A 17,988-nucleotide genomic window follows, 5' to 3' on the forward strand; every position below is an offset into this window, starting at 1 on the left:
ATCAGTGCAAAGAACACAACAAAGACATATATTGCGACTTTCTCTCTGTACAATGATGAATGCAACCAATAACAGCGCACAGACGTCAGGCCGTAGTAGTAAATGAGCCTCCCTTGTAGTAATCAGCGCGGCAGACAAATGATTGATGAGGGGATTGGCTCTCTAGATGGAGGAGGAAGTGTGAACTTTGACCTGAGCTGGGAGGCGGACAGGTGGTGGCTTTATGAAAATGACGCCTATGTCCCGACCGTGAGTCATAGATAAAACCGATTGTGACAGATCTGGTTGTGTGGCATGGTGTTATGATTGTCACAGAGGAAAAGGTCACCTATAGTGCCTTTGCCATTAACGATCGCTGATCAGCAGTGGCTTAATGTAACCAAATAAGTCTCCATGATTTTTGAAATCCAATTACAGAGCCTGACTTTGCGAGCAGTAGCACATGTCTCTGTGTGCTGTGCTAGACTCCATGGGCCGGCGCGACCTTACCCTGTGCTCCACTGGGTAAAGAGCCTCGAGGATTAAGGGGTTTCCACCAATTGACTCCAAATAAATCAATTACAGGAATCACCACATCAAAAACTTGAACGCAAGAGGTTAAAAAAGGCACGGGATTACGACACCCGCTTCCTAATCTGGGCCACTGTTGGGTGAATGAGAGGACACAGTTTAACTCTCTGCATAAAATCAGTAGATTAGCATCGAAAGTATATGACATCAGTACAGTAGTTCAGGGTAAAGGTGTCTGCATGCTTCCCATCTGAAACAGTTTGTGCATATACAGTGCATTCGGAAAGTTTTCAGACCCTTTCCCTTTTTCCACATTTTGTTACATTATAGCCTTATTCTAAAATGGATCAAATAAAAAGAAATCCTCATCAATCTACACACAATACTCCATAATGACAAAGCAAAAACACGTTTTGAAATGTTTGCAAATGTATAAAAAAGAAAGAAAAATAAATACCTTATTTACATAGGTATTCAGACCCTTTGCTATGACACTCGAAATTGAGCTCAGGTGCATCCTGTTTCCATTGATCATCCTTGAGATATTTCTACAACATGATTGGAGTCCACCTGTGGTGAATTCAATCGAATGGACATGATTTGGAAAGGCACACACACCTGTCTATATAAGGTCCCACAGTTAACAGTGCATGTCAGAGCAAAAACCAAGCCATGAGGTCGAAAGAATTGTCCATAAAGCTCAGAGACAGGATTGTGTCGAGGCACTGATCTGGGGATGGGTACCAAAAAATGTCTGCAGCATCGAAGGTCCCAAAGAACACATTGGCCTCCATCATTCTTAAATGGAAGAAGTTTGGATCCACAAAGACTGTTCCTAGAGATGGCCGCCCGGCCAAACTGAGCAATCGGGGAGAAGGTGGTCACTCTGACAGAGCTCCAGAGCTCCTCTGTGGAGATGGGAGAACCTTCGAGAAGGACAACCATCTCTGCAGCACTCCACCAATCAGGTCTTTATGGTAGAGTGGCCAGACGGAAGCCACTCCTCAGTAAAAGGCACATGACAGCCCGCTTGGAGTTTGCCAAAAGGCACCTAAAGGACTCTCAGACCATGAGAAACAAGATTCACTGATGAAACCAAGATTGAACTATTTGGCCTGAATGCCAAGCATCATGTCTGGAGGAAACCTGGCACCATCCCTACGGTGAAGCATGGTGGTGGCAGCATCATGCTGTGGGGATGTTTTTCAGCGGCAGGGACTGGGAGACTAGTCAGGATCGAGGGAAAGATGAACAGAGCAAAGTACAGAGAGATCCTTGATGAAAACCTGCTCCAGAGCGCTCAGGACCTCAGACTGGGGCGAAGGTTCACCTTCCAACAGGACAATTACATTTACATTTACATCATTTAGCAGACGCTCTTATCCAGAGTGACTTAAGAATTGGTGCATTCAACTTATGATAGCAAGTGGGACAACCCCTTTTTTCTTCTTTTTTTATGGTGGGGTGGGGGAGGGGGGGTGTAGAAGGATTACTATATACTATTCCAGGTATTCCTTAAAGAGGTAGGGTTTCAATGACTCTACGCACACAGCCAAGACAACGCAGGAGTAGCTTCGGGACAAGTCTGAATGTCCTTGAGTGGCCCAGCCAGAGCCCGGACTTGAACCTGATCGAACATCTCTGGAGAGACCTGAAAATAGCTGTGCAGCGACACTCCCCATCCAACCTGACAGAGCTTGAGAGGATCTGCAGAGAAGAATGGGAGAAACTCCCCAAATACAGGTGTGCCAAGCTTGTAGCGTCATAACCAAAAAGACTTGAGGCTGTAATCGCTGCCAAAGGTGCTTCAACAAAGTACTGAGTTAAAAGTCTGAATACTTATGTAAATGTTATATTTCAGTTTTTAATTTTTAATAAATGAGCAAAAATGTCTAAAAACCTGTTTTTGCTTTGTCATTATGGGGTATTGTGTGTAGGTTGATGAGGGGGAAAAAATAATTTACTCCATTTTAGAATAAGGCTGTAACATAACAAAATGTGGAAAATGTCAAGGGGTCTGTGATGTTTTTGTTGGATTTTTTTCAGCTGTTCGTGCAGAATACTTTTTTTATCGAGGCAAGCCGAAGTCGGTAGCCGAAGTCTACGTCCCTTCGTCGGTGATTGGTCAACAGTAGCGATGGTATTCTTCAATTAAGTGTTTGTAGTCATTCAAAGAGAGAAGATTAGTTATTATGCACATTTTGTCACTTGAGAAATACTGCACCAAACATCTTAGATAGATGTTAAATTGCACGACTAAGATGTCCTTAATGACAGATTTCTTGAGTTATCTTAGATTCATTCTGACTATTTCGAGGAAGTGTATACTGGCTATGGCGTCTCAAGCTGGACAAACAGTAATATTGCTGCTTTTTTTTGTTTTTCAAGCGAAGGTCTTTAAGGGAGTATGCGAGCACACTCGTTTGCGGAAGGCTTTAGACCACGACCAAAGCTGTCTTTGTGTGTGTGTGTGCTAAAACACATCTTCCAAGAAAATACGCTTCTTAAGGCAACCTTTGCCATTAGACTCCCCCCTTTTCCATTAGCTTTCACTAACCATCTATTACAGTGTGATGGAGCTGCTTGGTGCTGTCAGACAGACGAGAGAGAGCTACTTGAATCAGGTAGAATGTATTCTCTGAGAAAGAGGCAGCAGCAGCTAGGAGAACAATGAACTCCCATTCCACCTGCCTTTATCCCATTACAGTGGCTAAAAGGGCTCTGGTTACTATTCACTGCATGCTTATTGATTCCTGGGGACAGCACTGAGGGATACTGTTCTGTCTGCTCTGAAAATAGCAGGATTGAGTTATGGCCTGAGGGAACATCCTCGTCTTGACTGAGGGCTGTGAAGTTTTCCTGAGTAGCATATGGAGAAAAAAAAGTCTGTGAATCACTTTGCTATAAACAAGAACTGATTGTACCCTGTGCTTTTTGAACCCTCAATAATTGGCTCAAAGTTTTAAGCAGAGGTTTCATTGGGATTTTATTTTGGGATATTTTGGGATCGGGTGGTGGATCAGCTCAGGTCAGACACACAAAACGATGACAGAAAGAAGATGGGGTCAGTCGGAAAAACACAGTCTAACAACTAGCTAACGTGCATTACCCATGACCTACTGACTGAGTAGCCTGGTGGTCCAGTCTGTTGGTGCTATAGCCAACTTCTGTTCATGTCCATTCATGGTCATACCAATCAGACTGGCCTCTGCGATCTCAACGTTAATATGCACTCCCAGTATTTAGGCTACTAGATACTGAAAAGCAGCATTGATATAACATTGATTAGGGTGAGTTTATATGCTAAGAACATTTCAGTCGGGGGAAGGATTAAGCTAGTTACAACACAGGGTAAAAGAGCAAGAACCGTTGACCCTGAATCTCTAAACTGAGCTCTAATCCCAAATCTTAAATGGCAACAGCCAGCAGCTGCGCTTTGACAAACCATCAACAGTGCAAGAGATGGTCCGGATATGAATCCCTTACTGCCTACTGAACATACAATAGAGTCCTGCATCGGGTCGGATACCCATGGTTCCCCGTGGGTGACCCACAAAAAAAAAATCAGCTGGTGGGTGGAATTAAAACATTCTTTCAACCCCCGGGTCGGCTCGTGGTTCAGAACAATTATATTGCGGGTCGGAAACGTTTTAAATCAAGATAATATAATTTTTTGAAACCCAGGAGCTTGTGGTGTGGTGCTGAAACATCGGCTCTCTGAAGAATCCTATGCGGGTGGGTCGGTTGCAGAGAAAAATCTGTCCTGATGTTGGGTATCGGGTGGGTCTTGGAATTAATGTGGCCGGCGCAGGGCGGGTGTGGCTCCAAAAAACTGTCCCGTGCAGGACTCAAACATTCAATACCTGTTTGCTTTCTTCAATGAATAAATACCCCTCTTCTTTCCCCTTTAAGTAGTTTTTTTATGAAAAGTAAACATAGACGTGTGTGTTCCAGATAATCCTGTGTGTGGTGTAGGTTGCTAAACAGCAGCTATCGGTCTGTATCTCTCTTTCTAAACACGGGATAGAGGATCTATGCCAGCCGATAGGGAGATCGAGGGGTTGAATGTGCCGCAAAGTCAACATCACATTGTAGATGTGGGGGGGGGGGGGGGGGGGGTCCGGGAGATGAAAATGAGATTTCAAAGTCACCTCGGTGGTCTTTTCCATAGATGTGAGGTATACAATAACACAATGGGGCTCTGGATGAGAGCGGGCTGGGATGGCTTCTTTATCCTCTGCATACATGAACTCCCCACTGTCTCGCTTCAGATACTGTCAGCTGCTAAGGCTCTCTGGGTTTGCCCTTGTAGTCTTCCAATATCATCTTTCATTTTAAATTCAGATGTAATGCCCGTCAGCTCTCCCCCTGCAGTGTTGGCCATCATCTTCTCAAATATCTCCATCCCCTCCCCTTCACTCACCGCTATCTCTCTCCCTCTCTCTCTCTCTGGTCCAGTGATCTGACCTGTCCCAACTAGGTTCTACTTAAAACATGGCAGTAATATATAATAATACTATATGCCATTTAGCAGACACTTTTATCCAAAGCGACTTACAGTCATGCGTGTATACATTTTACGTACTGGTGGTCCCAGGAATCTAACCCACTATCCTGCCGTTGCAAGCGCCATGCTCTACCAACTGAGCTACAGTGAGTCATCTAACCTTATTAGTATCTATTAAATGCACAGGGAGATGGTCCACTGGTAACTGAGGTCTTGTTCTTCATATAGCATTGTGACGTCACAGGGAGACCATGCAACACCAAACATAATGTGGACGCATTTAGATTTAGATTCTCACTGAATATACACTGAGTGTACAAAACATTCGTTTCTGTGTATGAATTAGATTCAATCGGTTTCCTATTTCGCAACAAAGCCTCCTTCACTCATGCTGCCAAACATGCCCTCGTAAAACTGACTATCCTACCGATCCTTGACTTCGGTGATGTCATTTACAAAATAGCCTCCAACACTCTACTCAGCAAATTGGATGTAGTCTATCACAGTGCCATCCGTTTTGTCTCCAAAGCCCCATATACTACCCACCACTGTGACCTGTACGCTCTTGTTGGCTGGTCCTCACTACATATTCGTCGCCAAACCCACTGGCTCCAGGCCATCTATAAATCACTGCTAGGCAAATCCCCGCCTTATCTTAGCTCATTGGTCACCATAGCAACACCCACCCGTAGTATGCGCTCCAGCAGGTATATCTCACTGGTCATCCCCAAAGCCAACACCTGCTTTGGCCGCCATTCCTTCCAGTTCTCTGCTGCCAATGACTGGAACAAATTGCAAAAAATCTCTGAAGCTGGAGACACTTATCTCCCTCACTAACTTTAAGCATCAGTTGTCAGAGCACCTTACCGATCACTGCACCTGTACACAGCCCATCTGAAATTAGCCCGCCCAACTACCTCATCCCTATATTGTTATTTATTTTGCTCATTTGCACCCCAGTATCTCTATTTGCACATCATCTCTTGCACATCTATCATTCCAGTGTTAATACTAATTGTAATTATTTTGCACTATAGCCTATTTATTGCCTTACCTCCATAACTTGCTACATTTGCACACACTGTATATATATTTTCTGTTGTATTTTTGACTTTATGCTTTGTTTTACCTCATATGTAACTCTGTGTTGTTGTTTTTAATCGCACTGCTTTGCTTTATCTTGGCCAGGTCGCAGTTGTAAATGAGAACTTGTTCTCAACTGGCTTACCTGGTTAAATAAAGGTGAAATAAAAAAAATAAAAAAAAAATAAAGAAACTATGCTTGCAGAGGTCTGACAAATAATGACATATTATTATGACTTCGGAATTACATTGAACAGGCTGTTATTATTACCAACTCAAGTCAAATAAGTAACTGTTGCTTTGAATCTCGACACTCTACCACAGTAATTGTGGTGGTGACCACAGCCAACAAGTCAATAGCCAGTCAATAGGTCCTCTGTAGCTCAGCTGGTAGAGCACGGCGCTTGTAACGCCAAGGTAGTGGGTTCGATCCCCGGGACCACCCATACACAAAAAAAATGTATGCACGCATGACTGTAAGTCGCTTTGGATAAAAGCGTCTGCTAAATGGCATATTATTATTTTTATTATTAATAGTTGTAATCATAAGATGAAGGAAGTGTACTCACGGCTGGCAGAGCTTGACCAGATCATGGTCGGTGGTGGCTGGGGCAAGGCCTCGGATGTACAGGTTGGTTTTACTGAGCTGCTCCCAACCTGCAGTGCTGGAGCTACTGCTGTTGTTGGTGCTGCTGTTGGTACTGGGGCTGGGCGGAGCCATGGGCTGGGAAGAGGAGGCAACAGGTGACTGCCAAAGGGAAACACACAGAATGGTGTCAGTCCAAGACAAAACAACATGTCTGTGCAAAGTGCAATACTATTGTTCCCTGCTGCAAAACAAGAGGGAGAAAGAGAGAGAGACAGACACAGAGAAATAGATTTCTCTGAATGAAACAGACTACATTGCCTTGCCACATGGATTCAGGGCCATTTAATTGCTTAAAGAAATATATCTGTTACATTTGTATTGATGTCTTGTATTGATGTCAGAGCTAGTGATTGCCAGCCAGAGAGTAATCATGAAACAATAAAAGTCTGCATTTCATTAGTGAGTTAACAAAGCGTGCATGGATTTTATTCCAACCCTCAGCTTTGTCTATGAATCTTGTCTCCTCCATGAGTTACTCAGAGAGATTATTGAACTCACTCCCACTGTAACCAATATCAGTATTTTAGTGAGCTGGACCAGAAAACCATCTGTCTTCACTACAAGCATATCGTTGTGTGGCCTAGCTAAATCTTCCATATAGGTGCATACTAAAAAATGAACTGTCCCAATACTCCATCATTTGAGAATATTGAGTGGGTGCCCAGTGTGAGGATTAATATTTCATAGAGCAGTGATACATATCGGCAGAAGTCAGCACAAACTGGGTCCAGAGAGGCCTGCAGATCTGCTCTGACACTAGTGTGACACTGGAAGGTTGTGCGTGAAAGAGTGAGCACTTCCGATGCCACCCCCCCCCTTGTGACTGACTGACTCCCAACCAGACATGTCAACAACTACACCCCCAGCATGGCTTTCTTGCCATTCCACTGCCCCACTACACTAACATGCAGACTTAAGGTATGGTGCAGAATGTAACTCAACCTCAAGACCAGTACTGCTATTTCTGAACTCTGAGGATCAGCGTGATTGAAACAATGATATGACGCCCATTTTCTGTAACTTGCCGAATGCTAACAACGTACCCTCTCGAATCAAATGGAAAGAGATGAGAAGTTCTGTGATGTGCACGAACAATGTGTCGACCAGTTCTTCCAGCATTGAATTTCAGATATATTTCCAAGATGCTTGGTCTCATTCAATCAACATCTATAAATCAGATGGGCTGTGTCAAGAATGGCTTGATGTCCACATCTCAGAAAACATCCCTTGTGTGATTGAGCAATAGGCTATTATACAGATGTAAGATCATAATTTGAGACAGTTTGCTACAGCATGAAAATAATCCTGCAGCAACAGGAAATGTGAATTGTTATGTGGATTATAATTACAGACATTTTTGTTGGGGTTGATACATATTTTGTAAGTTAAAACCAAGTCTGATATTTCAAAGTGGAAATTACAAACTTCAGAAGCCTTTTTAAACATTAAATACACTACACGTTGCATGAGGGATGTAGTTCAGTTGGTAGAACATGGCGTTTGCAACGCCAGGGTTGTGGGTTCGATTCACACGGGGGGCCAGTATGAAAAAATAAAATAATGTATGCACTCACTAACTGTAAGTCGCTCTGGATAAGAGCGTCTGCTAAATGACTAAAATGTAATATGTAATTGCAGGAACATTCTCCTGCAACAGGATGATGAAATTAAGATCCTACATCTGTAGCATGCTTCCTCTTTGTAGGGACACATACACTACCGGTCAAAAGTTTGGACACACCTACTCATTCAAGGGGTTTTCTTGATTTTCACATTGTAGAATAATAGTGAAGACATCAAAACTATGAAATAACACATATGGAATCATGTAGTAATCAAAAAAGTGTTAAACAAATCAAAATATATTTTATATTTGAGATTCTTCTACTATCTTCTACTATCATTTGTTTTTCAACAGGACAATGACCCAACACAGCTCCAGGCTGTGTAAGGGCTATTTTACCAAGAAGGAGAGTGATGGAGTGCTGCATCAGATGAGTTGGACCGCAGAGTGAAGGAAAAGCAGCCAACAAGTGCTCAGCATATGTGGGAACTCCTTCAAGACTGTTGGAAAAGCATTCCAGGTGAAGCTGGTTGAGAGAATGCCACGAGTGTGCAAAGCTGTCATCAAGGCAAAGGGTGGCTATTTGAAGAATCTCAAATCTCAAATATATTTTTATTTGTTTAACACCTTTTTGGTTACTACATGATTCCATATGTGTTATTTCATAGTTTTGATGCTACCGCACGGCACGCTGTACCGGAGCACCAAGTCTAGGTCCAAGAGGCTTCTTAACAGCTTCTACCTCCAAGCCATAAGACTCCCGAACATCTAATCAAATGGCTACCCAGACTATTTGCATTGCACATTTTTTGGGGTATTCTTTCTTAAAACTGCATTGTTGGTTAAGGGATTGTAAGTAAGCATTTCACTGTAAGGTCTACAACTGTTGTATTCGGCGCATGTGACAAATACAATTTTATTTTATTTTATTTGACTATTATTCTACAATGTAGAAAATTGTAAAAAATTAAGAAAAACCCTGGAATGAGTAGGTGTGTCCAAAGTTTTGACTGGTACTGTATGTTCTGATCTGAAAAGCTTGCCCTCTTCTAAAACTGTTCTGTGTGTCTGTTCTGTGTCTGACACTGATTATCACCCTTCCCCCTCTGAGGAATCACAAGAGAGAAAGCTGATGGAATCCCAAGCATGAAGTAAGTGGTGACAGAATTGTTCAATCCTCAAGATGGACTCGTCCCAAGCAAAGTATCTTCTTCCTTTCCGGTTCACATACCTTCACCATGGAAACCAACTTGACCTGCTGTTTTCAAGACGACAATGATGAGGATTTAATTTCCTTCATTGTTTCCCATTCTGACACAAACAGCTCATTGCCTGGGAATTGTTCTGTATGGTGTGAAACTCCTCAAATGAAATGCCTACCTTTTCACAAAGAGTGCTGCTATGTCTCTACAATTATCTCAGAGGGCTGTCCTCAATTAACTCTGACGGGACTGTTGGCATTTGGAGGATCCCCTGTATTTTCCCTTTACAGTGGGGAGAACAAGTATTTGATACACTGACGATTTTGCAGGTTTTCCTACTTACAAAACATGTAGAGGTCTGTAATTTTTATCATAGGTACACTTCAACTGTGAGAGACGGAATCTAAAACAAAAATCCAGAAAATCACATTGTATGATTTTTAAGTAATTAATTTGCATTTTATTGCATAACATAAGTATTTGATACATCAGAAAAGCAGAACTTAATATTTGGTATAGAAACCTTTGTTTGCAATTACAGAGATCATACGTTTCCTGTAGGTCTTGACCAGGTTTGCACACACTGCAGCAGGGATTTTGGCCCACTCCTCCATACAGACCTTCTCCAGATCCTTCAGGTTTCGGGGCTGTCGCTGGGCAATACGGACTTTCAGCTCCCTCCAAAGATTTTCTATTGGGTTCAGATCTGGAGACTGGCTAGGCCACTCCAGGACCTTGAGATGCTTCTTACGGAGCCACTCCTTAGTTGCCCTGGCTGTGTGTTTCGGGTCGTTGTCATGCTGGAAGACCCAGCCACGACCCATCTTCAATGCTCTTACTGAGGGAAGGAGGTTGTTGGCCAAGATCTCGCGATACATGGCCCCATCTATCCTCCCCTCAATACGGTGCAGTCGTCCTGTCCCCTTTGCAGAAAAGCATCCCCAAGAATGATGTTTCCACCTCCACGCTTCACGGTTGGGATGGTGTTCTTGGGGTTGTACTCATCCTTCTTCTTCCTCCAAACACGGCGAGTGGAGTTTAGACCAAAAAGCTATATTTTTGTATCATCAGACCACATGACCTTCTCCTATTCCTCCTCTGGATCATCCAGATGGTCATTGGCAAACTTCAGACGGGCCTGGACATGCGCTGGCTTGAGCAGGGGGACCTTGCGTGCGCTGCAGGATTTTAATCCATGACGGTGTAGTGTGTTTCTAATGGTTTTCTTTGAGACTGTGGTCCCAGCTCTCTTCAGGTCATTGACCAGGTCCTGCCGTGTAGTTCTGGGCTGATCCCTCACCTTCCTCATGATCATTGATGCCCCACGAGGTGAGATCTTGCATGGAGCCCCAGACCGAGGGTGATTGACCGTCATATTGAACTTCTTCCATTTTCTAATAATTGCGCCAACAGTTGTTGCCTTCTCACCAAGCTGCATGCCTATTGTCCTGTAGTCCATCCCAGCCTTGTGCAGGTCTACAATTCTATCCCTGATGTCCTTACACAGCTCTCTGGTCTTGGCCATTGTGGAGAGGTTGGAGTCTGTTTGATTGAGTGTGTGGACAGGTGTCTTTTGTACAGGTAACGAGTTCAAAAAGGTGCAGTTAATTCAGGTAATGAGTGGAGAACAGGAGGGCTTCTTAAAGAAAAACTAACAGGTCTGTGAGGGCCGGAATTCTTACTGGTTGGTAGGTGATCAAATACTTATGTCATGCAATAAAATGCTAATTAATTACTTAAAAATCATACAATGTGATTTTCTGGATTTTTGTTTTAGATTCCGTCTCTCACAGTTGAAGTGTACCTATGATAAAAATTACAAACCTCTACATGCTTTGTAAGTAGGAAAACCTGCAAAATCGGCAGTGTATCAAATACTTGTTCTCCCCACTGTATATGGTGGGAGGACAGGTTAAGACATTAATCACCATGCCGTGCATGCTTGAGGTCATAACGTATCGGCTAGAGGTTTTGAGATACGAGGCAAGATACAATTTATCTATCTAGCATCATATCTGACATACGGGCTATTATTAACCTCTAGACAAAGAATGCAACTGACATTAATGCAACTTTCTTATTCCAATCTGCCAAAAATAACCCTGGTCTTTGTCACTGTACTTTTTGAACAGAGAAGTCCATTCCATGAAATACAGCTGAAAAAGTATAAGATGGAAATGTAGCTTTGTCTTGATGAAACCCAACACCCCACTATTCCATGTTTATCTTGCACTCCCTGGATGTTTGCGTTTCGGGCATAAATCTCATGGTGGGATCTATAGGGAATAGGAATTTCCGTTTCAAACCAGCTTTCGCAGCATTTCACTATCCAGTTCACTATCCAGTTCACTACCCGTGGTCGGATATCACAAATTCTAATACTTATTGTTGTATGAGTCATCATTCAGCATCATGTCTCATTCTGTGGACAACAATGTTACTATCCATTCAATTAAATAAAGATTACATTGAAAGTCTGGATACGAAGGTGGCATTGAACATTCTCCTATTGAGTTGGCCTTATAACTCAATACACAGTCCTAGCCTAAAAGACATGAGAAAAAGGAGATAAAAGGTCAAAGCTGACGTGTCCTCCTAGGTGACACTGACAGTAGAACCTGATTGAGAATCATTGCATGGATTTTTTAAAACATGTCCCAAATACCATGTATTCAGGTAACATGCAAGAAGAAGGATCACATGTAATCTCCAGGCTATCTGTCAAAGAGTATCATGTCCTGATAGGTCGCTTTACAAAACAGTCAATTATTTCATGTGTTTTCTGTCAACTGTGAAGGTCCTTCAATCACCGTCACCTTAACAGATGCATCTGGTATAAAGTGCACATGGTGCAGGAAAGCTATAGCATTGAGAGCATTGAGTATAGGTCGAGAGCCATGTTGATTGTTCTCATAATGTCAAAGATGGTGTTGTTGGATATTTGTGCTTTATGAACATTTTAACAACAAGCACATAATTATCATGTAGTAATTCATAGCAATCCAATGTATTCAATGGCTTGTTTTAACTTTCTATACATAACTTTCAGTCTGTTCCATGTAATAACGAAGAGAAAGAGAACATTTAGCTCATGACATAATCATTTGATCTCATCATCAGGCTCTCAACTAGGAAGTGTGCCATCAGCTAAAGCTATATGTGAACAAAGACAATCTTTGAGGAGAATACCAGCAGTTCCCTCGGTTTTCAGTCCTGGCTAAACCCACATCCTAAAGGATAGAAACTCCCTTTTCTACAGGATTGAAAGCCTGTTTGTTTTCATACATCTGCCTGCCTATTGAGCTCCAGAGTCTAATGGAGTGTGATGGGGAGAACCCAGCATCTTATCAGCATGCTCCAGACCAGCACAGCAGTCATATCCGAGCTGGAAATACACTGGGCTTCCAGTAACACAGACCGCGCCCTCACAGCACTATCCCAGCCCTGAACTAAAACTGGCCTCTTGTTATGAGAGCGGACTTGAATTATACTGAATATGAATAATCCTGAACTCTTCAACACCATCATGTTAATCCATATCTAAGTTGGGAAAATTGGATGCATGACTGCATTACATTCCACTATGCATACATTTTACATGTGAAACAGCAAGCTACAGAGGCACATCATATTTTCCAAGCTATCATTCGATTATAACAAGGTCATTCCAATACATTTCTTCATGACCTCAATGTTATCTGGGTGGATTATTACATTGTTGTAGGTTTTGAAAATATGATATAGGATGGTTTATATAGAATCCTTCCAGTCATATAAATAGATCATATATCAACATTGGCTAGGCACTGCTACTGAACCAGTTCTACTTTGGAACACATTAGGGCAATTCCACAGTAACAGAGTGATGCTGAGACTCAGATTTTTCACTGATTGCAAAGTTAAACAAACCAGATAACACTGTGCACAAGGACTACTTTTAACAATTTACACTGAACATTTTACAAAAACACATTTACTTGAAGAACTGTGCAGATGCAAAGTTTGGTAAGAGAATGATTGCACAAACAGCATAAACCATTCTGTTACTAAACTTTGCATCTGCACTGTTCTTCAAGTAAGTGTGTTTTTGTAAAATGATCAGTGGAAATTGTTAAAAGTAGTCCTTGTGAATAGAGTTACATGCTTTGTTTAACTTTGCAATCATTGGTTTTTGTTTGGCACACAAAGTGAAAATTGAATTTGATAACATAAACTATATGATATGAACCATCAACTAAATTAATTGTTGGTTAAAATCCAGGTCACATAAAGGTTGATGAGTAGCTAGATTAAATTAACCTTCAAAGGGCGAAATACAATGACATCAGGACCAAAAAAAACAGTAGCAATAGCCTACTAGTTTACTGAAAGAATACAACGAGAATACAACAGAGTTTCAGAGTAACCCACTAATACTATATGAGTAGAAATACGTTTTAAAATGCCGAGTAAAATTCTGTTTACAAATCAAAACGGAACGTTCTGTTCCTCAATTCTCTCTGCGATTAAACTATTCGTCACCATAGGCTGATCAACAAAAAAAATCCTGTTTTGCAATTTGAATGAAGTCAGCTTGGTGATGAGGATTACTATTGCATACCTCTTGTATAATCAAATAGGCAATTTACCTGCTTACGATACGGAGTCCTCAATGGGTTGGCAGAATTAGCAAAAATCATCGTCGGTTTCCAAAGTCACAAAACAGATTTTTACCAAATTTATTTCGAAGTATTTGTATCCAATGGCTGTTTAGGAGAAGTTGTACATTTGACCACAGATGTGTTTGTAAAACAAATCGTCTCTTTGCTATACTAAAGCATAGACTATAGGCTACTGTAGGCCTATATAGTATACTGTATTTGACATATACTACCATACAGCGATGGCAATGTATCCGCGAATCAGTCCGAACTTCACTTGCCCAACCCCGTTTGTTTGACTGAGTTCATTGATTTGCATTGAGTCTTCCGCAGAACCGACCCTGATACCGTGGGGAAAAACCATTACTCTATCCGGTATAGGGACGATGACTTCACTGGATAACATGAAAGCAACACTATATAATAACTTTTTTTGCAAATTCCACGGAGATAATCTACTACAAAACAGCGTATATAATATGTAGAGGCCATGCTGGTTAATAGCTGGTATGATAAAATAATAGGTCTATAAACGATAGATTGTTAAAATGTTTCCCCGTTTCGCTACACTTCGTCTAGTCTGGAATGCATACCAAACATTCCATAGTGCGGCCATCAGATAGTTAAAGGAGCAGTACGATATTTTTGATCGAGCCAGGACTCGTATCATATTACAATTTGAAGAATATTTAAGAAATTGAATGAACACAGGCCACAACTTAGTCCATTAAACACAAATGATTGAATTGTTGTGAAGATAAACAACACTGAAAGAAAAAGGCAATTGAGGGTTATGACCATAGGACACTCGTTGAAATAAGTATTAATCAGACTGATGAAAGCAGACAAAAGAGAGCAAACAGTGAGATGAAAATACACATGGAATTTTTTTATTGAAAAGATATATAACCAATTGAAAATTGTATAATTTCAACAGTTCTAATCCAGTAACAGTTACAAGGTCTATGGATGGTATCGATGGGAAGTAACTGTGCAAAGACACTGCATGCAACAGTTAGGATTCAAGCCACTCTTCAGCAGAGATCCCAATTGTGAGTGGTAGGGTGACCCAGCTTTTTATTATAGCAAAACATAAACTCAGAGGCTGCACTAGGCTATAAATCAAAACCAATTCACCTGCCATTCTCAGTCTCTGATTAGAAAACCAACAGTGATGGTGTAGTCAGAATGTGAATGCATGCTGACCTTCAGTGGTTGTTGCCTTTGTGGTCACCTTTTTGACCTCTTTCTTGTTCCGCCAGGCTCTTTCTTTCACCTGGCTTGTATGTTATCCTTTACATCCTTTCTCCAAGCTGCATTTCCTGTCTTTAACTAAGTATATTAGTTTTGTTCGCCCTTTTGTGTCAGGGGCTTTGAACCAACTGCTAATGAGATTATGCAACATCTGGTCTTTTGACCACTGCAAACAGAGCAATGTCAACTTTGGTCTAAAACCAAATCAGCCCAAAAAGCCAATCACAATAAAACGTTTCCTTTTGGTTTCAGCATGGCCTCACTTTAAGCCTGAACAATACGGATGTTCTACTAAAAGCTCTAATTTGAGTCTTTCCTTCCTCTTTTTTCCTTGTTGAATTAATTTAGGTTGTCAAAGTAAAATGTAAATGTAATGTAAATGATACTGTATATTAATTTTGAAATACGTAGACGTTTTAACATATGGTTTCCTAAAAGACACCGCAGATAAGAGTCATATAGATAGAGCATGTATGGAGGTCCTTTGGGCCACCATGAGGTGCCAATATGTTGTGGTCCTCTGTAGCTCAGCTGGTAGAGCACGGCGCTTGTAACGCCAAGGTAGTGGGTTCGATCCCCGGGACCACCCATACACAAAAATGTATGCACGCATGACTGTAAGTCGCTTTGGATAAAAGCGTCTGCTAAATGGCATATTATTTATTTTATGTCACCCTTAAAGGGAACAGAGAGACCTGAATCAGCACTCCGTGGAGGTCACTGAGAAATGGAGACCAGGGCGGGGAGAGCGACAGACAGTGGAACTGTCCCTTTTATATAGGAGTCAAAGGTACATATGTTTATTGCCTTAAAGTTGTTACATAAAACATATAGCCAACTGTAATTGTTTTTTCTTGTGAATGCATTTATTGACCTGAAGCTTCATTTATTATTTTCTAAAGGAATTGATACTGACAGTAATGTAATATAATAATATATTCCATTTAGCAGATGCTTTTATCCTAAATGACTTACAGTCATTCGTACATACATTTTATGTACAGTACCAGTCAAAAGTTTGGACACACCTACTCATTCAAGGGGTTTTCTTTATTTTTACTATTTTCTACATTGTAGAATAATAGGGAAGACATCAAACTATGAAATAACACATTTGGAATCATGTAGTAACCAAAAAAGTGTTAAACAAATCAAAATATATTTTACATTTCACATTCTTCAAAGTAGCCCCCCTTTGCCTTGATGACAACTTTGCACACTCTTGGCATTCTCTCTACCAGCTTCACCTGCAATGCTTTTCCAACCGTCTTGAAGGAGATCCCACATATGCTGAGCACTTGTTGGCTGCTTTTCCTTCACTCTGCGGTCCAACTCGACTGGAATTCTAAATAAATCACAGACAGTGTCACCAGCAAAGCACCCCCACACCCTCACACCTCCTCCTCCATGCTTCACGGTGGGAACCACACATGCAGAGATCATCCGTTCACCTACTCTGCATCTCACAAAGACATGGCGGTTGGAACCAAAAAGCTCATATTTGGACTCAACAGACCAAAGGACAGATTTCCACCGGTCTAATGTCCATTGCTTGTGTTTCTTGGCCCAAGCAAATCACTTCTTATTATTGGTGTCCTTGAGTAGTGGTTCCTTTGCAGCAATTCGACCATGAAGGCCTGATTCATGTAGTCTCCTCTGAACAGATGATGTTGAGATGTGGCTGTTACTTGAACTCTGTGAAGCATTTATTTGGGCTGACATTTCTGAGGCTGGTAACTCTAATGAATTTATCCTCTGCAGCAGAGGTAACTCTGGGTCTTCCATTCCTGTGGCGTTCCTCATGAGAGCCAGTTTCATCATTGCGCTTGATGGTTTTTGCGACTGCACTTGAAGAAACTTTCAAAGTTCTTGAAATGTTCCGTATTGACTGACCTTCATGTCTTAAAGTTATGACGGACTGTTATTTCTCTTTGCTTATTTGAGCTGTTCTTGCCATAATATGGGCTTGGTCTTTTACCAAATAGGGCTATCTTCTGTATACCAACCCTACCTTGTCACAACACAAATGATTGGCCCAACGCATTAAAAAGAAAATAAATTCCACAAATTAACTTTTAAGAAGGCACACCTGTTAATTGAAATGCATTCCAGGTGAATACCTCATGAAGCTGGTTGAGAGAATGCCACGAGTGTGCAAAGCTGTCATCAAGGCAAAGGGAGGCTTTTTGAAGAATCTCAAATCTCAAATATATTTTGATTTGTTTAACACTTTCTTGGTTACTACAGTGGGGAAAAAAAGTAATTTAGTAAGCCACCAATTGTGCAAGGTCTCCCACTTAAAAAGATGAGAGAGGCCTGTAATTTTCATCATAGGTACACGTCAACTATGACAGACAAATTGAGAAATTTCTATCCAGAAAATCACATTGTAGGAATTTTAATGAATTTATTTGCAAATTATGGTGGAAAATAAGTATTTGGTCACCTACAAACAAGCAAGATTTCTGGCTCTCTCTTTAAGAGGCTCCTCTGTCCTCCACTCCTTACCTGTATTAATGGCACCTGTTTGAACTTGTTATCAGTATAAAAGACACCTGTCCACAACCTCAAACAGTCAC

General features: G+C 41.4%; 1 protein-coding gene across 5 annotated transcripts in view; it reads right to left on the bottom strand.

Annotated features, from left to right (window-relative positions):
• Window positions 1-15,429, bottom strand: part of LOC311144081 (RNA-binding motif, single-stranded-interacting protein 1-like) — a 36,761-nt gene extending 21,332 nt beyond the window's left edge. For 2 of the 5 annotated variants that reach the window (XM_084180038.1, XM_084180035.1), the window contains exons 1-2: window positions 14,144-14,472; window positions 6,670-6,848 (exon numbers count right to left, since the gene is read on the bottom strand). In XM_084180038.1, coding sequence (XP_084036164.1) covers window positions 6,670-6,848; window positions 14,144-14,194 — 230 coding nt within the window. In that variant the 5' untranslated portion in view covers window positions 14,195-14,472. Of the gene's footprint in view, window positions 1-6,669; window positions 6,849-14,143; window positions 14,473-15,361 lie in introns of those variants that run through there. The other 3 variants (XM_084180036.1, XM_084180037.1, XM_084180039.1) reach the window with 2 other exon arrangements.
• Between the last annotated feature and the right edge of the window lie 2,559 nt (window positions 15,430-17,988).

This window comes from Coregonus lavaretus, assembly GCF_964263955.1.
Source record: "Coregonus lavaretus genome assembly, chromosome: 16".
NCBI lineage: Eukaryota > Metazoa > Chordata > Actinopteri > Salmoniformes > Salmonidae > Coregonus > Coregonus lavaretus.